General features: G+C 37.8%; 1 protein-coding gene across 8 annotated transcripts in view; it reads right to left on the minus strand.

Annotated features, from left to right (window-relative positions):
• LOC117086820 (cytidine monophosphate-N-acetylneuraminic acid hydroxylase) overlaps nucleotides 1-26983 on the minus strand; it is a 59490-nt gene that overhangs the window by 18279 nt on the left and 14228 nt on the right. For all 8 annotated transcript variants that reach the window (XM_033216420.1, XM_033216421.1, XM_033216418.1 and 5 more), the window contains 6 exons: nucleotides 15611-15720; nucleotides 14211-14401; nucleotides 10611-10758; nucleotides 10153-10234; nucleotides 9231-9368; nucleotides 7051-7186 (listed from right to left, as the gene is read on the minus strand). In XM_033216420.1, coding sequence (XP_033072311.1) covers nucleotides 7051-7186; nucleotides 9231-9368; nucleotides 10153-10234; nucleotides 10611-10758; nucleotides 14211-14401; nucleotides 15611-15720 — 805 coding nt within the window. The remainder of the gene's footprint in view (nucleotides 1-7050; nucleotides 7187-9230; nucleotides 9369-10152; nucleotides 10235-10610; nucleotides 10759-14210; nucleotides 14402-15610; nucleotides 15721-26983) is intronic.

Here is a 26983-nt window from a genome sequence, read left to right on the forward strand (position 1 = left end):
CTGCAATCTCTCATTGCAGCACCTTGTTAGCTTTGCTGGTCAGTTCCTACTCCTTCTCTAAAATGCAGCATTCATAGACTCATCCAATGTTCGTCTCCTCTCCATCTGTATCCCCTTGCCTGCATTGATCATTCTGCATTACAATTGTTCTTCTTGTCTAATAGACCATCACTCTGAGAACAGACAATCATTTTATCTCTAGTTCTCCAGTACTTAGCACAGTGCCACTCAGTGAATGAAAACTGAATTTACGAGTAACGAAGAGCATTGATCAAAAGAAATTATGTTTTAACCTTAGACCACTCTTTTCTGAAAAAATTTGGAAGATACAAGACAGCTAAATAAAGTCAACAAGAAGTTTCAAAAGAAACACATCAGCAAGAGACCACATTAAGCAATTACACACATTGTAGCTACATTGCAAGAGACCATAGAATGTCAAAGTGATGTCAGGTTTTAACAATGAGACAAATGAAGTGCAGAGAAGTCAGATAGATGGTGGTAGAACCAAAACCACAATCCCATGTACTCCTCCTACTGTCCTGCTGCTTCCAGTTGATGAGAAGTCATGGGCAGTCCTAACATGATTACTGTCATGAAAACTCGCCTCGAGGACTGACTTATTATCCAATAAATTCAGACAAATACAGGTAAGTGTACTTTCACGGTAAAATGACACATGCATTTCCTGCCTGCACATAAACAGTCCCTGCCCTTTGTTCACAAAATATCAATAACTGTATAAATTTTTTGTGAAGCAGATGATTGCTCATGAAAATGTTATAGCTAGGGGATGAGTCACTGCATAAGCTCAGGATCAAATAAATTCCATATACAATCAAGGGAATCTCATAAAAGCACAGTTTAAACATCTATAAACTTTGTTAGCATTTACAACAAAATTGTGCTCCAAATAACACAAAATGGGTAGATTTATTATATGTATTGCTTTTGCAAGAGACTATGAAGTCCATAAAATGTGCATGTAATATAAATTGATTGTATCACAAATATGACTTAAATATGCTTGCTGGGCACAGTGGCTCACACCTGTAATCCCAACACTTTGGAGGTCAAGGTGGGAGGATCATTTGAGGTCAGGAGTTGGAGACCAGTCTGGCCAACATGGGGAAACCCCCATCTCTACTAAAAATACAAATAAACAAACAAACAAATAGCTGGGAATGGTGGTGCATGCCTGTAGTCCCAGCTATTGAGGAGGCTGACGCAGGAGAATCCCCTGAACCTAGGAGGCGGAGGTTGCAGTGAGCTGAGATTGCGCCATTGCACTCCAGCCTGAGTGACAGAGCTAGACTCTGTTTCTACCAAAAAACAAAACAAAACTCACAAACAAAAAAAAAATATGCTTGCCTTAACTACCAAGATGCTCTTTAAGAATCACCATGTTTGCCTTTTTTGATCTTTAATTTTTCAAATTTACTGAGATCCTTTTTTTTTTTTTTTTTAACTTTTTGAGGGAGCACAGATATATAGATCTTAACACAAATATAGATTCGTGTAACTGCCACTACAATTGGGATACAGGACAGTTCATCACCCCCAAAACTTCCTTGCATTGGCAACTTTGTAGTAAAATTCTTCTTTAACCCCTACGTCCTCACAATCACGAATCTACTCTCTATTCCTATAATTTTGCCTTTTCCAGAAAATCATATACATAGAATCTTTTAGTATGTAACCTTTTGAGACTGGCTTCTGTCACTCAACACAGTGCCTTTGAGATTCATCCATACTGTTGTATGCAGCAGTTCTTATTGTTGAGTAGTAGTCTATTATATGACTATACCATAGCTTGTTTATCCATTCACCTGTTGAAGGCTATTTGGGTTGATCTGGTGCTTATGAATAGAGCTACTATTAATATTTGCATATAGATATTTTGTGTGAATAAAAGTTTTAATTTAATTAGGGCAAAAACTCAGGAGTGGAACTGTTGGATCATACAGTAAGGTTAGCTTCAGAGAAACTGCAAAAGTGTTTTCTAGAGGGACTGCACCATTTTGCCTCCTTAAGAGCCAAGTGTGAGGGCTGTTGGTCTGTATTTTTGACATAAGGTGGTATTGCCAATTTTCCAAAGAGACATTAATTCTAATAGTTATGCCATTGTGGTGTTTTCATTTTCCTAATGGCTAATGCTATTCAGCATCTTTTCATATGCTTATTTGACATCCATATATCTTCTTTGGTGAAGTGTCTGTTCAAATATTTTGTCAATTTTTAAATGTTCTTACTATTGATCTTTTAAATTATTTTAAATCGTAGTCTCATTGCTGATTTTTGAGAGTTCATTATATGTTCTGGATACAAGTTCTTTGTCAGGTAGGCTACTTGCAAAATGTTCTCAGAGTCTAGTTTGTCTTTTCATCCTCTTAATAGTTTCCTATTTATAGAGCAATCATTTTAAAATTTAATAAAGAATAATATATTAATTTTTAAAATAGATCATGCTTTTGATGCAACATCTGTCTTTGTCTATCCCACAGTCAGGAATATTTCCCCTATATATTCTTTTAGAAATTTTATAGTTTTATATTAACATTTATATCTATAATCCATTTTTACTTACTTTTTGCATATGACATAAGGTTCAGATGGAGGTAAGGTTTTTTTTTTGCGTATGGGTGTGCAATTGCTCCGTAACATTTGTTGAAACGACTACTCTTTCTCCATTAAATTGCCTTTTTTCTGGCTGGGCGCGGTGGTTTGTAGCTCACAGCTGTAATCCCAGCACTTTGGGAGGCCAAGGCAGGCAGATTGTGAGGTCAGGAGATTGAGATCATCCTGGCTAGCATGGTGAAACCCCGTCTCTACTAAAAATACAAAAAATTAGCTGGGCAAGGTGGCGTGCACCTGTAGTCCCAGCTACTCTGGAGGCTGAGGCAGGAGAATCACTTGAACCCAGGAGGCGGAGGCTGCAGCGAGCAGAGATCATGCCCCTGCACTCCAGGCTGGGCGACAGAGTGAGACTCCCTCTCAAATAAAAAATAAAAAATAAAGCCTTTTTTCATTCACATTTCCCCAAATTGCATCTTTGCCAAAAATCAATTGGCCATATTGTTTGGACAAACGGAGGCAAGATGGCGCAGTTCCGGGTTCTTCACTGTCAACTTTCCCGCGCCCGAGAAAGACACGGGTCGACTGGGCAGGCGCAACCCGACCTCCGACGGAGAGAAACCGGAACCCGCCTAGCCACGCCTATCGACCCGCCCCCGACCCGCCTATGTCCCGCCCACTGCCCTCCCACTCCCAGGCCCAGGACGTAAAAGCCGCTCCCGGCGGGCGCGCGGAGCGAACTTCCTCGGCCCCTCCTCGTGCGTGGGACCCAGGAACCTCCTCGGAGAACGCCGGAGCGAGCCTCCTCGGCCCCTCCTCCTGCATGGGACCCAGGAACCTCGCCCGAGAGCGCCGGAGCGAGCTTCCATGGCCCCTGCTCCTGTGCGGACCTAGGAACCTCGCCCGAGAACGCTGGAGCGACTTCGTCGGCCTCCACAGCCGGAGGCCGGTGAACCTCGCCCCTCCCTCACATTTGGTTTGTAAATAAAGGTTTTTTGCCTTGCCTACTTGCCTTTTCTCTGGCATTTGCTCTGGGGGTCGCATTAAAGCCAATCAATATCTCTGTGGATGTATTTCTGGACTCTCTATTCTGTTCCATTGATGTCTGCGTCTCTTCCTTCACCAGTACCACACTATCTTGATTACTGCAGCTTTATAACTAATCTTAAAAGTAGAGAATATGTTCCTCTAATTTTACTCTTCTATTACAGAATTATTTTGATTAGTCTAATTCCTTTGCCTTTCCTATAAATTTTAGACACTATCTAGATCCACAAAATATCCTGCTAGGATTTTGAAGGGCATTGTACTGAATCTATAGATTTGTTTGGGGATAATTAAAATATGAACTATATTAAACATCTGTTCCATTTATCTAATTAGTCTTTGATTTCTTTCATCTGTTTTATAGTTTTAAGCATATGTCCTCTGTTTGATATCCTGTTTAGGGTCAGATCCACATGCACAGTGCAGCTTTGGAGTTAACCCAGGAGTTTATCCATAATTTTACGGGCTCACTTTCTTAAGCCTCCTCCTATCTGAAATCTCTCCAATATTTTTCTGCCTCCCAGGTGTCCCCTTCTTTATCTTCTGGCTGAAAAGCCAGGGCTTCAATTTCCCTGTTCGTCTGTGCATGTTCTGAAAACTGCATACGCTTCTGGGGCAAAGTGGTGAGAGGTTAGTGAGAGAAAAAACTGCGACAAGGATTCTCTTCGCGTTATTGAAACCAAAATTGCTTTGATTTGAGAAAACAATTCTTTTTCATTGGAGTGTAATCTATGAATGAGGCTTCTAGCAGTCCTTCACCAGAAGAGTTACTCAGGGCCTCTCTCATAAGCATATGTACAAAAAGTGAAAGCAAGTTAATTTTTGACTTTTAATTACTTAGCTGGCTAGAAGCAGCAAATCAAAGAGAAGGATTGAGACTGCTGGTAAAGATTTGTTACAGCAGTGAAGAATGATCACTAACAGCATCTTAGCTAAACTGTAATAAGCAGATATAATGCTTTACTGCCTGGGGTCATTTAGTGCAGGGGCAAACATATCCTGTTATAACATCCTCCAGTGAACTGTAGGAACATCAAGCTTAATATTACATTCTAAAACTTTGAAATGATGAATCCATGATATCAAGAAAAGATCAATTATGTTCTAATACTCTGAGAAGACAATTATACCTAAATCATAAAATTTTCACATCTAGAGAGATAAACTATAGCTATCCAGAAAATTTTGCTACCTAGCATGATTTCATTATTTAGAATGCCTGAGTTCCCAGAAGTTCTATACAGCTGAGATTTTACTCTATTAAAAGATCTGTGATGCCAAAAATTATTAAACTCTATTCAATAGAAACACAATGCAAGCATGTGTGTAATTTTAAATTTTCTAGTAGCAACATTAAAAAAGTACAAAGTAACAAGTAAAATTAATAGATTTTACTTAATCCAAATGTTATATTAATATGAAATCAAGTTTTAAAAATTGAGATTATGCATTCTTTTCTGCATATCAAGTCTTTGGAATCCAATGTATATTTTAAACAGAGTACATCTCAATTTAGATCTTACATTTTCATCCGAAAGACTTGATCTATATTTAGATTTTATAAAATGTATAGTTCAAAAAGTAGATTCTCATGCTCAAGTTGTTCCACACATACCCAAAAAGTTTCCCAATAAAAAGAAGCAAGTACTAAAAATGTACTTTCATGTAACATTCAAATCCACATTGACACAACTGGTTCATTTTTTTTTTTTTTTAGAAGAACTGATTTGGCTTTGAAGCAAAAGCATAACAGTTTCAAAACTATGCCTGTCCAAGTTTAGTAAATTTACTAACTTTTGTGTCAAGTCATTAACATTGAATTCAAAGGGGTAGTACATAAATCAAAACTCAACTATAAATTATCAATACTAATGAAATATTCTTCAAATTTTGCTCAACTTTGCAGGGAATTTTAATGCTGTCAATTTAAAATAAAATCTGCCTATTGGTTTATTTTTTTAAAATGTATAAAATTATTAATTGGTGCCATGACAAGTTTCCATTTTAACATAAATACGTGTGATGGGTTGTTTTCCCCTCAAAAATGAAATGTTAAAATCCTAAGTCCTAGTACCTCAGAATGTGACCTTATTTGGAGATAGGGTCCTTATGGAGGTAATCAAGTGAAAATGAGGTCATGTAGGTGGGCTCTAAAACAATCCGACTGACGTCTTTATAAAAAAAGGAAAATTTGCACACAGATAGGCACACAGGGAAAATGTCATGTGAAGAGACAGTAAAGATGGTCATCTACAAGCCAAGGAGTGTCAGGCAACCAGAGGCTGGGAGAGGGCTGGAGATCAATCCTTCCCCAGTGGCTTTAAACAGACCATGGCTCAGCCCACAGCTTATTTCAAACTTCTGGCCCCTAGAACTTAACAAATGTCTGTTAACAAAAATTGTAATAGGTTCCTAGGGCTGTTGCAACAAATTTTTGTTACATGATCCAGTTTATGTTCCTTTGTTACAACAGCTCTAGGAACCTAATAAAATATTTCTCCTCGTATAACTAAGTCACAATTAAGCGTTTCCTTTCATTGTGTTCAAACACAAGATGTGTTCAACATAATCTGACAGTACATAGTGATTAAGAGCATGACATTGGAGTGAGACTTAGGATGAGATTCAAAATGAATTTTTTCATAGGCATTATGATATCAGATCAAAAAACAAACCACACTGCCAGATTTTATCTTTGATTCCTGCATATTTGGCAAGCAATTCTTTTGTTTCAAGAGAATCTTGAAATTAATCATGTAGGTTTTCTTGACTTAACCGAGCATTGGCAAAGGGGACAAGATCAAATTCATGGTCTTTTATTTCTTTCAAGAATCCCATAAATTGGTGATGATTCATAGCATTTGCACAAGTTATACTGCTGCAAGAAAAATCACATGAGGTACCTAAAACATGAGAAGACAGCTTCAATCTGATAATAACACAATTCTATTCTGGAGTGCAGTATGGTGTAGAGAAAAGAGCTTTGGAACTAAGCATACCAGGGTTCCATTCTCAACTCATGTTTCCAACAGGGTGACTTTGGGCATGTCCCTTGGCCTTTCTGAGTTTCAGATTCCCTATCTGCAAAAAAGGAACAATACCCCCTTCCTATGCATAGTGCTATTGGGAGATTAACTTAGATGGCTTAGCTAAAAGTTCCCAGTTCACTTCCTGGCAAACAGTAAATGGCAGTTGCCATCCTCTTTCCTGGGATCCTTTCAGAGAATATCTGTTATTTTATCTCCTGAAAGAGTTCCTGGCTGCCAAATGTGGCTTTTCTTCATGTTCTGTGTTCTCTAGCAGCTTGTTAAAAGTTCTAGACACCTGCTAATCACTTTCCTTCTCATGTCACATTGCTTTCACAGCAAAGTCGCTCATTCCACCATACATTAAGTTGTATATAAAGATGTACAAAGTGTCTAGCCATACTTGTCTGATGGGTGAGATTCCACAAAATACCCAGCAAAGGGACAATAAATTCGGGGTTGCAGATTCTTCACCAGCTGAGCCTTGTAGTTCAGGAGCTTCTTCCTTTCTGTTTTAATGAATTGGGCTTTCCATTCCTCTGAAATGACAGGATTTAAATTAGACTCTCCTCTTTGGAAAATCACAGAAAAACACATGTTCTAGCAGATTGGAACTCTTTCAGGAGATAAAATTGATAGATAACTAAGGCAGAAATAGAACAAGGCTCCATGTCATTAGCGGAGGATTTCCCCGGAGTTTTTATCTTGCAAATTTCAATTGGTTACTAGGAAAATGTTACCAAGCCAGCCAAAGACACTGAGCTTTCTCCTTGTATATGGCAATTCATTCGGACCCTAGCTGAATACACAGGGTAGCATGCACAATCATAGTTGATGTGCATGTGCATTTTAAGGGTATTGTAATTCTTGAAATTGTTAACTCTTTACTAACATGGAAATGGCTTTGTTATTTTTGTAGATTATAACAGGTGTGTTCAACATAGTCTGACAATGCACAGTGATTAAGAGCATGATGTTGGAATCACTTAGGATGAAAATTCTGACCCACCACTTACTGGTTGGGCAGCCTTGGGCAAACTACCTAACTTCTCCATGTCTGTATCTTCTCTGTAAATGGCATCATGATGCCTCTCTCATAGCGCTGTTCATTTGCTTATTCATTCACACAACCAATATTTATTGTGCACCTACTCTGTCAGACGTGGTTCTAGCCACTGGGAATAAAGTGGTGAACAAGGCAAAGCAGGTCCCTGCTCTCATGGAGTGTTCGTTCTAGTGAGAGAAGCAAATAATGAACAAGTAAAGTCATTGCAAAGAGTGATGCACCATGAAGAAAATAAGACAGCAACAGAACAGAGAGGCTGGGGTGAGTGGGATGAGATGGAGGGAATCATTAGACAGGATGGTTAGTGAAGAGATGACATTTGAGTTGAGACATAGATGAAAAGTTGCTAGTCACATGCAAATCAGGGTCAGCTGCACTCCAGGCAATGGAAACAGCAAACAGAAAGACCTAGGGCAGGTGTGCACTTGACACTTTGGGTCTAAGAAACGAAAGGCAGGATGGGTTGATATATAGCAAGCATCCGAGTGACAGGCAGTGAAGGAACTTGAGAAATTAGACAGGACTCAGAGCATACAGGGTACAAGATCAGGGAGCTGTTACTGTTTCTATGAAATTTGACAAACACAGATAAGGATATAAAAATATATACAAGCTACCCATCACCTAGACATAACATTTTTGTATATTTAAGACCTTTTTAAATGTATATGCGTGTACTCACGCACACGTGCACACACACACACAAACTCACTGTCACACACAATGGGAATAATGCCAGTTAACCTTTAATAAGTATGTTTTACCTTCCCAGTCACACTTTTAACTTCTTAAGGACAGAACCTTCCCTCTATTTCTCATGTGGTTACACACTCTGGGAGGCAATGAATATAGACTTAGAGAAGAAAGCAAAGAATGGGACAAAGGTTATCTTCATATTGCAAAACAGGGCATTTTCTGCCACATTGTTAGACAGGGATCGCTTATCAGATATATTAACTTATTAAGTGGACATTTATTGAGCGCTTACAACGCTAGTGTTGAAGATACACACTTCCCCCAAGCCAACCCCAACCCCACTCTTGGACCCAGAGCAGAAGGGCTCCTGCCTAAGACCCCCAACCAGAGGACCCTCCTCTGGGTGCACTAGAGGTCCTCGACTAGAGGACCCTCCTCTGGGTGCACTGCTCCCTGATACGAACATCCACAGGTTGAGGTGCACACCCCATTAGGAACCATATTCCAAGAGCACCTAAGCCTGGATGACCCATTTCAGGCCTTTCCTGTTCTGCTCTATGGTCTACATGGTGAATCCAAGTGATTCTTTTACTTGGCTCCTCCTGAGGTGCTCTCAGATCTCAACATTTCCTTCATGCTCCATCACATTTTGAGCTAGAAACCTTAGTTTGTAATCTGCAACGTACAAGTCTTGTTTCCCAATAAGATTGCATGCTTCTTGTGGGGAGGGACCATGTCTCAATTACATTTGTATTTACTCTCACAGCATTTAGCAATGTGCCATGCCTGATACTTGGTATCACTTTCATATAAAATATTACCAGTAAATTTTCCACCACTGAAAGTCATTGGAAAGCCTGATGCTCCTCCAGCAAAATCACTCATCATTAGAGCAACCTTCATAGGCAGCCTTCCCCCATTGGGTCTGGTGCAGTCCACTGTATTCAGTATTTTATGACCTGTGGAGAAACAAAGAGGTATAGGTATTCAAGGTGAAATCTTGAACACCCATGAATGGTTTAAATTCCAAGACAAAGTCTTCTGTGTACAGTCTGTATAACTGAACTTACTTGATTATAGAAGAATTGATTATATTAAAGGAAAAACAGTAAGCTTTTAAAACTTAAAGTTTTCAATAGTATATTCTGAATTTTCAAGTGACTAAATTCATCCTATTTGACTTGGTGGATTCTAGGTGTCTCATGAAGACATTTACCTTAATTCCACTCTAGCTCATTCATAGACTGCTTTCTTCAGTCAACTTTTTCCAGGTGTTGAGCCCAAAGGATCAGAAAAGAGTGGATTAACATACTTCCCTGTATCTTTTGCAAATTACATACAAAGTTCATAATCAAATGATTGTTGGGGCAGTAAGGCCATCTTTTCATATGAAAAGCAGTGCATGATTATATTACATGATATTTCTAGGTGAAAGTAATAAAAGACATTTATTTAATAAAGGAAATTTTGAAGAAATCACTATAGGTGGAATGTAAAATATCTATTGCCTTATGAGAGAAAGCTTTGCTCCTGTCACAATCTAGATGATATTATTTGTAATTTGTTTTCTGGAAAAATTATTTGAAAGGTAGCTCCATATTTCTAGGACAAGGATATAATATGCTATATTCTTTCAAAATGGAGCTAGAAGATGAACATGTGATGAAATTTCATATAGATATTACTATCCCTCCTATTAAGAATGTTTTCCAGTTTTCATTGTCAACGGGGATAAAAACATACCTTTGTACTCCACAATAATGCAAGTGTCCATCTCAGGATGAACACCATCCATCAAGATCATGAATCGAAGATTTTTGTCCACCTGGAATTTAACAATCAAACCAATAACTGTGAATTTCAGTTTGGTTTTTAATTTAATATTTGAGAAGGTAATCACCTGTTCTGGAAAGACTGCTCAATTGAACCTCATATTTGAAGAAATTTCCTTATTCAGAACTAGATTTATTACCTGTTCTGTAGTGTTATACTATAATAGTATGGGTTAATGGAAAGAAAATAATCTTTGCCCAGGACAGTCTGCCTAATGTTTGAAGCTCAAATAGAGGTTGTGTTTATGCAGTATCAGGGACAGACCACACTGGCCCATTTTTTTTACTTAATCTTACGGTGACTATCTCACCTAACATTCATCCCAGAAAGCATAATTGGAAAGCATGGAACGAAAACAGATTTCTGACCTGCTGCCATATTCCAAATGGCACGACATTGATATTAGTCAACTGGACACCGCTCTGATTCAGATTCCAAAATACAGGCCTTTCTGTGTTTCCAACATAAATGGGAATATCTGGTCTTCTCCCAGCAAGCTTTTTCAGTGTGGGGTAACTAGGATAAGACAGATGGAAAGGTTGAAAGGAGAAAAAAATAGTGTTATCTAGTATGAGAGACAGTTTGTTCCTTTTACCAACATATATGACAGAGAAGTGAGGAATTGAAAAACTGAACTCTCCCCAAAGACCAGAGAAAAGTTTCTGTTCAAGGCTGACTGTGAAAGTGATGGGAGATTCTGAGGGGATTCATCTTTGTTGTTAGAACATATCATATGCTCATGGTGTGGACATCAACCAGGTATGTAAGTTCCATTTTCCACACTGATGCTGCTTGAAGGAGGGGTAGTTCTAACAGTAGGCACAGATGAGAAAAAGTCATGCTGTAGAGAAAAGAAATGAAGATCATGGAGATCCTCATTTCTTTGTATTCCTCAAGCAGTAGCTCTCAGTAAGAGAGAGGACTGGGACATAGTACAGGACAAAAGCCCCCCAGGACCATTTTGGGGGTCGGTTTTTCAACCTTCAAAGATTCTGTCCCTTTTTAAGGATAAATAATATATTTTGTATATCAAAGCCACACTTTAACAGACTATATTATTTACCCTTAAGGGAGGGACAGAATTACCAGCTAGGCAAGACAGTGAAATTTAGTGTCGAGGAACTACATTTAACAATTGTAGTAATCCCAACTCAGTACACCATCAATCATCCAAGTCTTTTTGACTATCTAGACATATTAAGTCAGATTTTATTTATTGAGCATTCATTATATAACAGAGTTATTATACTGTAGGGGGTGGTAGAAAGTTGAATAAACAAATAAATGATTACACATCTATTATTATTTCAAACTTGGTGCTGGGGCAGTTTTATATACTATGTTATTCAATTCTCACAAAAAAGCTACGCATTTTTTGTTTTTGTAGATGAGGAAACATTCAGAAATACACAACACACAGTAAATCGGTATTCAAATTTGGGTTTTCTGATTCTAAACCTAGCGCTTCTATAAGAAGAAAGTTTCTAACTTTAACGAATATACTATCTGGTTTAAGAATCAGACTTGTATACAGAGTATAAGATCAGGCAAAATAAGATATATGATCATAGGGAAAGTACTGTAAAAATCTGTCTATTAGCACTTAGCTGTACTAATATTCAAGTTCCAGCATTGTGTTAAAAGCTATCCAAATAAGTAGAAGCTGGAAGGAAGTGACAGAAGTAATAAACTTTCTTCCCCCGCAAAAAAAGATTCAAAAAATCAATGATTCTTTGAATGTACCTTCAGTCTCTGGGTTCAGCAATGAAATCCTGCATTTTAAAGGACTTTGGGAGTTAGGATAAGTTATTCTAAAATGGATGTTTATTGCTTTGGATTTTTCGATTGCTAATAATTCTTACTGGCAATCCACCAAAGTACATTGGCCTTTTCCCTTGTTTTTGTAAATCAGGGAGGCTTTATTCAGTAAATAAAGGCCAGACAGAAGGGTTGGGGGCAAACAATCTTGATGTTTATTAGTTGACTAGGAAAGAGTCAAAAAGTAAGGGTCTACCAAGGAAATAGACCCAAAGGAGTAAAAAAATCACAAGCTTTGGCCCCTTTTCAATAACAAACTATCTGCAACACACTGCACAACCAATGTGTTGTGATACTATAGTTGAAAACTGTTGTTTTAATGCAAGACAACTGTCAACACAAGCCCATGAAATGAAAGCTAAACTGGTTTTCAGGACAGTAGTTAAAGAATAACTGAACTAAATGAGTTCTTACCCTCCCTAAATTTAGTGTATTCCCATAGAATATCTCTCATTAAGACTTTAGGTAATTCCATCTTAGACACTATAAAGCAATCACATCATTTATGTGCTATTGTCCCTACACAAGCTATACAAAATTACTACCACACATTACTGTTATTGTACAACAAATGAACTCAGGGCTCTTGTAATCCTGAAATTATGCAAGTATAGTTCCAGGAGGTAGTGTGGCACAAAGGTATTGTATAAAGTAGAATTTTAGTTGTAGTACCACAGTATCCTAGGGGGTTGTGATCAGTTAAGAAGTGTGTTGTAGGCAATTTGTTACTAAATCAGTTAATTCAAAAAAAAAACAAAAAAAAAACCCTTCCCTGAAAAATAAATCAGAGCATATCCACAATTTAGAGTTCCCATATGCTTTAGAATAAAAAATTAAGGGGCCAGTCAACCAGCAACCAACATGTTATCCCTAACCATTTTGTCATGTAGGGGCACAGAAAAACAAAGTTGAATTGCTTGAGTAGCACATTATGGGCATTGTTATGTGTTTATATTGGCAATCCAGCAGAAGTGATACAAATTTCAAAATAATGATGAAGAAATATGACCCTATGGTTAAACAAAGGAATTGGAAATATGTGCTTCCCTCTTCTAATAGCTCAGTACATTCGCAAATACATGTGGTTTCTTAACTTAAAGTCCTCCTTTCTCCCTCTTTTTTAATTGCCTGGGTCAGGGAAAATTTCAGTTGCTATCATTAGTATCATGTTACTCTGGTTTCAATGAAATACTGAGTGAGGTTGAGTCAGGATTACTATGTTGGTTGTTTAGTGTTAGGATACTATAAATCAGAGCTTGGCAAACCATGTGTGGGCTCAATCCAACCTGCTGCTGCTTGTTTATGTACAACCTTGCAAGCTAAGGGTGGCTTCTTTTTTCTTTTGAAGCTTGCCCACAGCTGAGGGGATGGTTTTTACCTCTTAAACGGTTGTAAAGAAAATGAAAAGGACAATGATATTTTGTAATACATGAAAATTATATGATATTCACATGTCATTATCCATAAATAAAATTTGATTGGAACACAGTCAGTCTCATTCAGGACCATCTATGGCTGCTTTTGAGTTACAACAGCAGGGTTGAGTGGTGGCAACTCTCACTGTATGGCTTGCAAAGCCTAAAATATTTAGGCTCTGGCCCTTTATAGAAAATGTGTGTTCCCTTAGGGTGGGAAGTGAGATGGTTATTCATCCTCCCCTGCTTCCTTACAATAGCTCCTTCCTCACTCCCAATGGTGTAAAGTGTAGAAAAGTGTAAATTATTTGTATAATTTTATGGGGTACAAGCGCAATTTTGTTACAACCAAAAATTGCATAGTGGTAAAATCAGAGCATTATTAATCCTAATCATGTACATTGTACTCATTAAATAATTTCTCACCATTCACCTACTTCCCACCCCTTCACCTTTCTAAACCTCCAGTGTCTGTCATTCTACTCTCTATGCCTATTTGTGCACATTATTTAGCTCCCACTTATAAGTGAGAACATGCCGTATTTGTCTTTCTGGAAACAGTTTTAAAAGTATAAACTTTCTATGCAAATATAAATATTTATCTTAATTAGTCCTCTTTTCATCATCCTAACTGAACCTACTTCAAAGTCAGCAGTGATTGCAAAAGAATTGGAGAACATTTGATGCCTTCCCTGCAGCATGAGCTTAGGAGTTGTGTGCTCAGGACTTCATTACCTCAGGTGGTCTGAGTGCAGATGACTGATGTAAATGAGGTCTGCCTGGCACAGCCTCTCCAGCCAATCAGATGGAGGCTCATGGAGCAACCACCATCCTCGGGCAAAAGCAGGACCCATTAACCAAGGGTCAAACACCATTCTCTTGTCTCCTAACTTGAGGTCCATGCAGGCATGAGTGAGGTATGTTATCTGTTAAAAGAGAGTGAGATTCCTATTATTGAATTGTTCATTACTGGTCAGCAACAATGAACGGAAATGTTTGGTTTGGGTGGCTGACAAAGTACACAGTTTGGAGTACTTTGCTCCCAAGCATGATCAGGCAAAATCTCGGACTCAAATAATCCAACAAGAGCCTTTCATAGAACACAGTTCCCAGCACAGGTCATGACTTTATTCAAATATAAATTCTCATGGTTAGTTTTAGATGACAAACCAATTGGTTTACCTAGTTTTAGTTTATTTAAATTAGTTCCCAGTTATTTACAGTCCACACTGAAGAATATATTTTGTGACCAGTCCTTTAAAGCAAACTTTACAAGGAAAGGCAGTTAGAGATGTTATCACAAACATTTGGGGATTTAAATGCCAGAGTGGCTGTGAATAGCAATATGAATGGATGATTCTCGTGAGTTTGTTAGAGCAAACATAGCCATGCAGACTCAACTGACAACTGGCTAAACAGGCTTGCAAGACTTTCTCTTCTAAATTACCTGTTAAATAAGTACTCGTGGATGCCAGGGCCTCTAAGAATGGATACAAAGAATGACTTAGAGACTGGCACCATGGGGATCCCAAATCCATTCCTCATTCTGTTGCCACAGCTTGGCACCTCCAGAGAAAGGGAATGTATTCAGAAGCAGAGATAAGATAGCAGGAATGTCATGTGAAAAGCCAACGAAGTGGGTGAGGAAAGGTCAAGGCACAGATTAGTTTTTATTACGTCTATTCCGGGCAGGTTCTCATTTGTTTCCTTAAAGTACCTGCCCAAATAATACACAATCTTTCTAAATACACAGAAAAATAAATTTTTGATTGTGTGCCTCTCCCAAACTATTAAGTGTTTCCTCTGAAGGAAATTCTCTTATAAAGCTGGAAGATATAACTACCCATTCTATCCAGTAGTGATCTGGCATTAAGGGTAATCTCAAATAGTTTTGCATGAGTCTCCTTAGCGATTTTCCCCAAAGTTTTGTGTTGTTTTTTTCCTTGTAATCCCTGCCAGGTTCTGGGGGTTCCTTAAAGAATTTGTTTTATCATATAACTTTTTATCATATGTCATAAATACTCACCTCAAAGAGTATTCAAGGTAATATAGGATGTTTACAGATATAGATGTTAAATGGACATCTTGGTTACATTTTTGTGTTTAATAATATTATCCTTTTAATATTTCCTTACCTGGACTTCTCCAAAATCCAACTCTTCAGGAGATCTGGGCTCTGAGTCCCAAGGGTTAGGAGGATTCAGTTCTAAAAGTAAAAGTCCGTTGTTTTCATCCATTTCAACAACTGAATCAAATGAGAACAAATCTGGATTAATGACAAAAATGGCTTTTTAAAAGCATCACTGAAATAGAAATGCATGGTTTTCCAAAAATCAAAGAAAACTCAAAACAAAGGGTGTTAACACCCTTTGTTGATGGAACAAAATCAAACAAAGACCACTCCCTTAGATGAAGCAATATCTGCAGAGACTACAACTTAAGATGAACACCAATTCATTTCTTTATTCATATTGCGGTTACAGAATTTATGAGGTCTCAGTCATGTCAGGGATACACACATACAAATAAGACTTCCTTACAACGAAATGAATGATTGATAGAGATGACTTTGAGGCGCTATGGGAATGCACAGGGAGGGACATCTGATCTGCAAAAATGACACACATTCAGTATAAACCATATTCTGAATTTTGATCTTTTCTGGGCTGGTGATAGACAGTAAAATGCTGGGCAGCAGCAGCAGGTGCAGCTTCCAGTCAGCCATGTGCAATCACAAGGGTAAACACCAGATACTCTACAATGGACCAAGTTGCCAGGTGATTGTGCCCAACTGCAGGCTAATGTACATGTTCTGAGCATGTGTATGGTAGGTTAGCCTAAGCTACGATGCTTGGTAGGCTAGGTGTATTAACTACATTTTGACTTACACTATTTTCAACCTAAGATGAGTTATGTAAGTTGAGGAGTATTTGTATACAATTCTGTTAATTATACCTCAATAAAGCTGAGGGAATAGAGAGTAGCTATCCTGAAGCCCCAAATTCAAAAAAGTGATTACCTCCAGGGCATGGGTGGGGGGATATGTGATATAATCAAGGAAAGATACATATTGTGTTGTTAATGTTTTATGTTTTAAGCTGGGTGCTGGGTACATGGGTGTTCACTTAATTTTTAATACCTTTTTAACATTGCTTAAGAAATTTAATAAAAATATTTTTCCTAGTCATAACTATCAGCTTATTTAATGGTGAAACACAAATGGCTTTCTTAATAAAATCAGGAATACATAAAGAATGCCATTATTATTGAACTATGTTCCTGAAATTGCGAGTGGTACAATAAAGGTACATATTATTATTTTGAGGTTACATGATTGCTGGAAATTAGTGTCATAAACTAGAAAAACGGCTGGTTTTGGGAACATCTGGATGGGAATCCTATTTCTGCTGCTTATTAGCAGTATCCTGAGCCTCAGTTTTCTGATCTATAAAATTATGATACATACTTCATGGAGTTGTTTTGGAGATTAGATGAAATAATAGATTCTAAAGTGTCTAGCACCATGCTTGGAACAGAGCAAGCATTTAATAAACAATATTATTTTGGTAATTATTTTATACGTAAAGGAATATATAGAATTTTAAAAGGTCATTGTAGGACAAACAAACCTATATACTAGCCAACTCATTAGAAAAATACAATTGTACTATGGGAGACCCTCAGGCAACTCTTGCACTGATACCCGCCCCGTCTTCGTAATTTTTCTTTTTCAAGAGATGCAGAAAAAAATAAGTCTGTAATTCTTCACTTGATCTTAGCCAAAAGGCCAGGAAGCAATTGTAACTCTTAATCATTGTTCTGAAGCAATTACCATAAAGATCTCTCTATGCCCCTTGCACAAAGATAAATTGCATAGATGCAACAAAGAAGAATGTGCCATCTGCCAACTATTATAAATAAATTCATGAGAATATAGTATTATTAATTTAACCTTACAAGCTGATAAAATCTAGATCATTTGGGTTATAATTTTATCCAGAAAAAACAAATGGTAGTCCCTACAATCTTTTTAAAGGAAGAATAATGAAGGAGAAATGGAACAAAAGCATACCATAAAACTATAATAATCAAATCACTGATTATTGACATTAGGTCAGCCATAAAGTGGATCCCAACTATGTTAACTGTTTATTCTAAAGAAGGTATCATAAATATGTGGACCATCTAACATGGTGCTGTGACAGTTAGTTCTCTAGGCATTCTAGTTGATTAAAGACACAGTGACCAAGTCATAAAAATGTATAAAATAGAATATTAAATATGAGAGGACTTTTACATTTAACAGCAACAGAAATAATTCCAATGGAAAATCTGAATAGATACAAATGTAAAATGAAGAAGTTCTAATACCAAAAAAATTGGCAAACACATTTTGCCAAACCATATTTAATGAAATATTAGCATCATATTTGATAGAAAAGTGCAAGTAAAAACAATGAGATGCAATTTTTGCCTCAAATGAGAACAGTCTGAAAGACTAAGAATGTTCTGAGCTGGTAAGGTAAGGGGAGAAAAGGCATGCTTATATACCAGTCAATGGGAGCAAAAGTTTGTCAGTGCCAAAGAATGGATGGTAATGCAATACATATTAAAGAAGGAACATATGATGAACTCATTCATTCATTCATTCGTTTAGGACATCAAGTGGAAACGGTTGTGTTAGTCATAACTTCCAGTTCATGACATGTATTTGATCCATGCAAAGCTCTTCTCTTTTTAATATTATTTATTTATTCCCTTTATCTCTAGTTCCCATTCTCATTTTCCTCCCCTCCAAGGTACCATTCTGAATGTTTGTGCAAAATATGCATTATATTGTGTGTGTGTGCATTTTTAATTTATATAAATGGTATTAGGCCTCCAGTCTGTTTCCTACTCTTTTTCACTCAACACTATGATTTTGACACCCATGATGTTGCCATGTGTACATCTAGCCCACATCTAATTGCAGTCGAGTATTCCATGGTTCATGTCTACCACATTTTACAAATTCACTCTCCCAGAGGTAGACTCCTAGATTCTGCCACAACAGAATTTCTTTGAGGTATAAACAAGAGCAGGATTCATGGATCCTAGTATGTTCATAAACCTCATCAGGAGCCAGGCACAGTGGCACGTGCCTGTATTCCCAGCTTCTAGAGAGACTGAGATGGGAGGATCACTTGAGCCCAGGAGTTGAAGTCCAACCTAGGCAACATAGCGAGTCCCTGGCCCTAAAAACAACAAAACAAAACAAAAAGAAACAAAAACAACAAACAAAAAACTCATTTGGCTAGTTACTGCCAGATTACTCTTCAGAATGGCTGCAACAGCCACACTCCCATCACATGGATGAGGACTTCTACGTCACTGACAACGTTTGGCATGATCTTAGCTTCTTTTTTTTTCCACTCTAAATGATGTAAAGTGAAACCTCCTTGTTTCATTTGCAGTTTTCTGATTACTACTTAATTTAGTAAGTATCTTCGTATGTTTAATAGCCTTTGGGTTTATTCTGTAAAATTCTAGTTCATACTCTTTCTTCCCTTTTTATTTGAATTGTCTGTCTTGTCAATTTGCATTATTTCCTACTCTATGCTTGATATTAATCCCTTGTTGATTATAAACATTGCAAAAAACTCTCAAACTGTCATTATGTCTTTTAATTGTGTCCATGGTGTCCTTCATTAAGCAGAAATATTGTGTGAATAAAATCATATTCATCCATATTTAACATTTTTGTTTGCCCTATGAGCTGTACTTTTGAAGTGTTATCTGAAGAGTGAAGAAGTGCCACACTATCTCTAGATTGCAAAAATATACTTGCAAAAATATACTCCTGTATTTCTTCTATTACTTTCACATTGAGGTTATTGGGCCAAGTGAAGCCCGCCTTTAGGCTGAAGTATACAAAGTGTTGGTGGTGAATGCTTTAATTGCCATACCCATTTTCCAGTAATTCAACTACTGTATGAAACAACTCCAAATACAGAGAAGCTCTTAAACACAAAAATACCAGTTTTAAGTAAAACTTCGAAGATCTTAAATTCTAACAGAAAAATGGCTAAATATATTAGTTAATATTTAATGTGAACATAAAATTATATGTGTATAGAATCTGACATTATGTATAATATCATAATATTGACAAGATGCAAAAATGGTTTACATAAAAGAACTGTTTGAAAAATTAAGACTAACAAGAAGATTAGAGAATGGAATAGCTAGATGGAAGATTAACAGGGAATAGAAGACTTGAACAACACCATAAACTGACTGTACCTAAATGGACATACATAGAACACTTCACCTTGGGCCATAAAACAAGTTTCAATAAATTAAAAGGATCAAAATTAAATAAAATATCTTCTCTGAACACAAGGAAATGAAATTACATATTAATAAGAGAAGAAAGTTGCAAAATTCACAAATATGTGTAAATCAAACAACACACTTCTAAATAACAAATTGGTTAAGAAATAAAGAGAAATTAGAGAACATTTTGAAACAAATGAAAACTAAAACACAATATACCAAAACTTATGTAATACAGCTAAAACAGTGTATGCATAAGAGTTTATACCTGTGCACACCTATTTTAAAAAAGAAGAAATATCACAAATAAAAATCCCAATATTCCACCTTAACTAGAAAAATAACAGCAAACTCAAAGTAAGCAAAAGGAAATAAAAATTAGACTAGAAATGAAATCAAAAATAGAAAAATGAGAGAAAAATCAAGAAAAACAAAAGTTAGTTTTTCAAAGATATCAACACATTGACAAATCTTTAGCTAGACTGACCAAGAAAAAAGAGATGACTAAATTATCAAAATTAAGAATGAAAGAGTAGACATTACTACTGATGTTACAGAAATTAAAAGGTTTATAAGATAATACTATCAACAACTGTACTCCAATAAATTAGATAACCTAGATGAGATAGGACAATTCCTATGAAGATACAAATTAACAAAAATGACCTGAGAAGAAATAGAAAAATCTCAGCCGACCTATAATAAGTAAAGAGATTAGTAATCAAAAAGCTTCCCACAAAGATAACTCTAGGCCCAGATGGTTTCACTAGTGAATTTGACCAAAGGTTTAAAGTAGGATTAGCACCAGTCCTTCACAAATTCTTTCAATAAACAGAAGCATATGGGCCCTTTGCCAACTCATTTTATATGGTCAATATTACCCTGATATCAAAATCAAAGACATCACAAGAAAAGAAAACTACAGACTAATATTCCTTATCAATATAGATGTAAAATATCTTAATAAAATATCAGCAACTATAATTTAATGACATTAATAAAAAGAGCTATATTCCATGACCAAGTGGAATTTATGCTACACTGCTGCAATATTTGAAAGATGCAAGGCTGATTCAACATTTGAAAATCATTCAATGTAACACATTGCATTAACAGAACAAAGAGGGAAACCACATGATCATCTCAGTTAACACAGAAAGGGCATGCAACAAAAATCCAACATCTGTTATCATAAAACACACTCAGAAAATTAAGAATAGGCCGGGCGTAGTGGCTCATGCCTGTAATCCCAGCACTTTGGGAGGTCAAGGTGGGTGGATCACTTGAGGTCAGGAGTTTGAAACCAGCCTGGCCAACATGGTGAAACCCCGTCTCTACTAAAAATACAAAAATTAGCCAGATGTGGTGGCACATCCCTGTAATCCCAGCTACTTCAGAGGCTGAGGCAGAAGAATCTCTTGAACCTGGGAGGCGGAGGTTGCAGTGAGCTGATATTGTGCCACTGCACTCCTGCCTGGGCAACAGAGCTAGACTGTGTCTCAAAAAAAAAAAAGGCATCTAAGAAAATCTGACAGCTGTTTTCCTGCTAAGAGTAGGAACCAGACAAGCAGTTTCCTCGGCTAAAACCTGTTTCTACCTGGAGGTTTTAGCCAAGGCAACTGAACAGGAAAATAACATAAAAGGCATCCAGTCTGTAAAGGAAAAAGTAAAACTGTCTCTATTCACAGACAACACGATCTTGTATATAGGACATCCTAAGGTATCTACAAATGAAACTATTAAAGCCTTCAACGGATACAAGGTATTTTGAAAATCAATGATATTCTATATGCTAGCCATTAATTTTTAAATAAAATTTATGAACAATTCCATTTATAATAGCATCAAAAAGAACAAAATACTTAGGAATAAATTTAATCAAAGTAGTATAAAACTTATACTCTGAAAAATACAAAATATGGTTGAAAGAAATTAAAGAAGACTTAATTAATAGACATTCCATGTCCACAGATCAAGACTGAGTATTGATAAGATGGTAATACTCCCTAAATTAATCCACAAATTAAACACAATTTTAATCACAATTCTAGCTGCTTTTCACCCTCATCCCTCACCCCCCAGGAATTGACAAGCTGATCCGAAAGAGTCAAGACAAGATGGCCTAGAATAACTAAGCAATCTTTAAAAAGAAAACAAAATTGGAGGACTCACAATTCCCAATTTGAAAAACTTACTTCAAAGCTAAAGTAATCAAAACAGTGTGGAACTGGCAGAAGGACAGACATAGAAATCAATGGAATAGAGTCCAAAAATAAACCTTTATATTTATGATCAATTGATTTTTCAACAAAGATGCCAAAACAATTCAATAGGGGAAAGAATAGTCTGTCAGAAAATGGTACTGCAATTCATCCACATGCAAAAGAATGAATTTGGGCCCCTATATCACACAGTGTACAAACATTAACACAAAATGGATCAAAGACCTAAATATTAGAGCTAGAACTATAAAACTCTTAAAACAATAGGAATAAATTTTCATGATCTTGGATTAGGCAATTTAAATAATATTTCTTAGACTGGCCATTTGTGGTAGGTCACATTTATAATCCCAGAATTTTAGGAGGCTGAGGTGGGGAGATTTCTTGAGCCCAGGAGTTTGAGACCAGCCTGGTCAAAACAGTCTGACCCTCTCTCTACAAACAAATACAAAAATTAGCCAGACATAGTGGTGTGTGCCTGTAGTCCCAGCTACTTGGGAGGCCAAGATGGGAAGATTGTTTGAACCCAGGAGGCAGAGGTTGGAGTGAGCCATAATCATGCCACTGCACTCCAACCTGGGTGACAGAGTAAGACTCTGTCTCAAAAAATGTATATATTTCTTAGACTCTCTCTTTCTTAGACTATTATCTATGTGTGTGTATGTTAGTCTAATAAATATATTAGAATAAAAGACTTACTCTAACCATATACTTTTTTAGACAACAGAAGCACAAGATCCAAAGGAAAAAATAAATAAATTAGACGTCATCAAAATTTAAAACTTTTGTGCTTCAAAAGATGTCAGCAAGAAAGATGGACAATAACAAGTCTTGGTGAGGAGGATAAACAGGGTCATACATTGGTAATGAGAACGTAAAATGATGCAGTGCTTTTGAAAACAGTTTTATAGTTCCTCAAAGTTAAACACAGAGTTACCATATAGCCCAGCAATTCCATTCCTAGGTTTATAATCAAGAGAACAAAAATCATATGCCCATATAAAAATTAGTAGATAAACAGTCATAGGAAAAGTATTCATCATAGCCAAAATGTTGTATATCCATACAAGGAAAGTTATTCAGCCATAAAAATGAAGTAAATGAAGTACTAATATATGCTACGACATGGATGAATCTTGAAAACAAGATGCTAAGTGAAAGAAGCCACACACAAAAGGTCACATATTGTATTATTCCAATATATGAAATGTTCAGAATAGGAAAATCCGGAGAGACAGAAAGAAGACTGGTGGTTGCCAGGGGCTTGGAGAAAAGGGGAATGAGGACTGACAATCATTACAGGGTTTATTTTGGAGTGGCGGAAACTGTTTTGGAATGAGATAGTGGTGGTGGTTGCACAACATGTGAATATTTTTAAAAAGGATTAACATGCGCAGTTTAAAAGGGTAAGTTTTGTGGTACATGGGTTATTTCTCATCAAGACGAAGGAGAGGAGAAAGAGAAAAGGAAGGAGGAGGGAGATGGGGAGAGGAAGGACAGCAACCACCAGAACAAAATATTCTAAAACGTTTTAGGTGATGCAAGTGTAAATGAGATTCTTCCTTCTACTTTTCTGAATTCCAACTTTTTAATTGTTACCCTATAGTATTTTTTTTTTTTTTGAGACGGAGTCTTGCTCTGTCGCCCAGGCTGGAGTGCAGTGGCCGGATCTCAGCTCACTGCAAGCTCCACCTCCCGGGTTCACGCCATTCTCCTGCCTCAGCCTCCCGAGTAGCTGGGACTACAGGCGCCCGCCACCTCGCCCGGCTAGTTTTTTGTACTTTTTAGTAGAGACGGGGTTTCACCATGTTAGCCAGGATGGTCTCGATCTCCTGACCTTGTGATCCGCCCGTCTCGGCAGTATTTTTTATAATAATAATAAAACCAGATGCTCAATGTTGATAACATGTCCCCAGGTGGATCAAGCCCTTATCTTTCTCAGAATGTGGTATGAAATCCCTACAGCGTTGGTAGCACTGGACTAAAAAGTGAGCTCTGTTAACAAATGTTCCCTTCGTGGCAGTATCTTCACTACAGCTAAGGCTGAAATTCCCGGAGTTTGTTATTTCCTGCCCTCCTACTGACCCTGCTGCCAGCTCTGGCCCTGCCATTTGCCTGCATGGTGGTTGACAGTAGCCTTAATCTAATTTTCCAATGCATCCAACTTCCTGCTGGGAGCGAAATCCCTCATCTCTGCTCCTGTGGTCCCAGTCTCAAGGATATATGCAGATTATTTAAGACATATGTATGCAAATAAATTATGTTCTGTGTACTGCCTACCATGAATTTAACAGGCATTCAATTAATTTTTTTTTTTTTTACAACAACCCGTTTTTTGTAAGATGGCTACTAAAAATTTTATTTCTATTTCACATTTGAAGAAATTAAAGCACAAAGGGATTGACCAAATTGCCCATTGTCCCCAGACTGTGTATTGGAGCCTGGATCTGCACCCAGGTGAGAAGGCCCCATTGCCTTCACTCTTAACGCTTTGCTACAGTGTCTCTGTAAAGGTCTTGATCAAAAGATTTAGAGATTTTCATAAAAGCCCCTGAAAGCAGTTGTAGATTACTTGGTTATATATTCATAAAATTGATAGTCTCTCGTCCTTTCACTTACACAGTGTTTATGTACAAACCCATGTTTATTATCAGTTTTACGTCAAATAAATTTAGCAGTATTTATACAGCACACATAACCACCTCCCAGTAATAAGGCAGCTGGCAGGCTTTCAGGGCTAAGTCAACAGATTCAGGGTGGAGTTCACTGGAGAAAATAGCTAGTGGTCCAGATGTCCTATTTGAGATGTGGAGGGAGGGTGAATTTGTAGTCAAAACACTTAGCAACTCTCCCCAAAATAGCATTCTGTTTCCTTGTGAACTCTTCCCAAAATAGCATTCCTATTTCCTTGTGAGTAGTGAATGGCAAGGACATATCCCTCAATAAGTAACACCTCTGTTTGTGGGGAACTGGGAGAACGCTGGCAACACACTCTTGTTTAAAAAGGCATTTGAAGTTGGTCTCACAGAAACACATGGGTGAGAGTGGTCACACCTATCTAGTATGCCCATAATCATTTGAGCCTAAAAAAATTTTTAAAGGTATTATATTCAAAGCCCACAGTCTGGAGGCACGGCCCAGGAAGCTTCCAGCTCAGCTCCCTTCACAGGTAATCTAAGACTGCCTTTATGTCACCCACATGTGCTTATGCATGTTTTTAAAAAAAAATAATTGGGTCATTCTATTTCTAATGTTTGTAACATGCTTTTTTTGCTTTGTGTATCAAAAACAGGCTGGAGTGCAATGGTGTGATCTCAGCTCGCTGCAACCTCTGCGACTACTGGATTCAAGCGATTCTCCTGTCTCAGCCTCCCAAGTAGCTGGGATTACAGGTGCCCACCACCATGCTCGGCTACTTTTTGTACTTTCAGTCGAGACAGGGTTTCACCATGTTATCCAGCTGGTCTCAAACTCCTGACCTCAGGTGATCCACCCATCTCGGCCTCCCAAAGTGTTGGGATTACAGGTGTGAGCCACCGTGCCTGGCCTCACCCAGTGCTTCTATTCCTCCTCTCCCCTCACTCCTTCATCTAAGGTTCCTGACCCTTCCAGATATGGAGCTGGAGGAAAAAGGAGAGCTTAAGAAAGAGAGCAAGGGTCCTTTGGTCACAGAGCAGCAGCACCATCTGGGCTTGGCTTTTGCTTAAGGCTGATTCTAAGGGACACCTCAGTGGGTTATTGTGAGAATCCACCCAATTGCTTGGAAACACCCACCTGAAGTTCTCTGAACCTGGGTATCTCTATGCTACCTGGTTACATATGCTTTCCTTAGCCCCAGCAAGGTAGCAATACATCCAACTGTTCTCTGCAGGCCTTTTGGACCTAGGATGACTCTAGGTTTATGCCCCTTCCAATCATGGCCCACATCACATCCATAGGAAACACTCATCTGTTCCAGCCCCACTGAATTCTGGGAGTGCCAAAGTGCCTAACACAACCTCTTCTCCTTCAGCTTGTCTGTCACAGCTACACAGCCAATCTTTCACCCTTGAGATTTCTCAGGAAAGAATCAGACACCAGTCCACTGTGTACCTCAACCTTGGAGAACACATATCAGACTCTCTAGGTGGTCCAGTTAACGTCTGGCCTAAGGAGAGGGGCAGGCATCCCTCAGAAGTTGCCCCTGCAAGGGGCATGGACTCTCAGTACAGCTTTCCAAATAACTCTTCCTAAGAAGTTATATTTCAAACTCCTCCTCTATGCTTTAGTATTCCTTATAAGGGTGAGGGATTTAAGAATGATCTACTGGTTCTCAGCCTCTTACTTTGTAAATCCTTTCTCAGAACTTCATTTTGGAATAGGCATCTGTTGTTTTGCAACCTCAACTTCCATTTCACCATCCTGTTACAAGGTATTGCATATGTTGTATATGTAGCATTTTCCATTTTTACAAATAACCCAGTTTTTCCAGGCCTCACCAGATTGAGAATATAAAATAAAGTTGCAGTCTATCTTAATGCACAAATGATGATGGCAAGAGTCCCAACTGTTTTGCTGACTAGAAATTAGCACATTTTCAAGTGTCCCGAACGTATTTTGGGGACTTCCCCAAAAGTATGCTACACACATGCCCACAACCCGATCTGTAACTGCATGGTGTCTGCTTTTCCCTCTTTTCCTACTCTGGCTTATAATCTTCCACATTGTCTACCTAGAAGTTTGAGGAGTGTCAGATCATTGCTAGGTTCCAAGGGTAGGTGGAAGACATAGCCTCCTCTCCAATTGTGTGCCACATGTGGTCACCCGGACGTGAAATGGCTCTTCTTTGTCAGATAATAAGTTCTGGCCATCTCCTACTTCCCATGAATCCTCCAACTGTCTCTGGAAAATAGTGCCATTATTTTTCTGATTGCCACTTTCCTGAGCCTGGGCAGTCCAACCCAGTCTACAGGCCAGAACAATTCCCATTTT

The sequence above is a fragment of the Trachypithecus francoisi genome, unplaced genomic scaffold (assembly GCF_009764315.1).
Source record: "Trachypithecus francoisi isolate TF-2019V2 unplaced genomic scaffold, Tfra_2.0 Lachesis_group10, whole genome shotgun sequence".
Taxonomy (NCBI): domain Eukaryota; kingdom Metazoa; phylum Chordata; class Mammalia; order Primates; family Cercopithecidae; genus Trachypithecus; species Trachypithecus francoisi.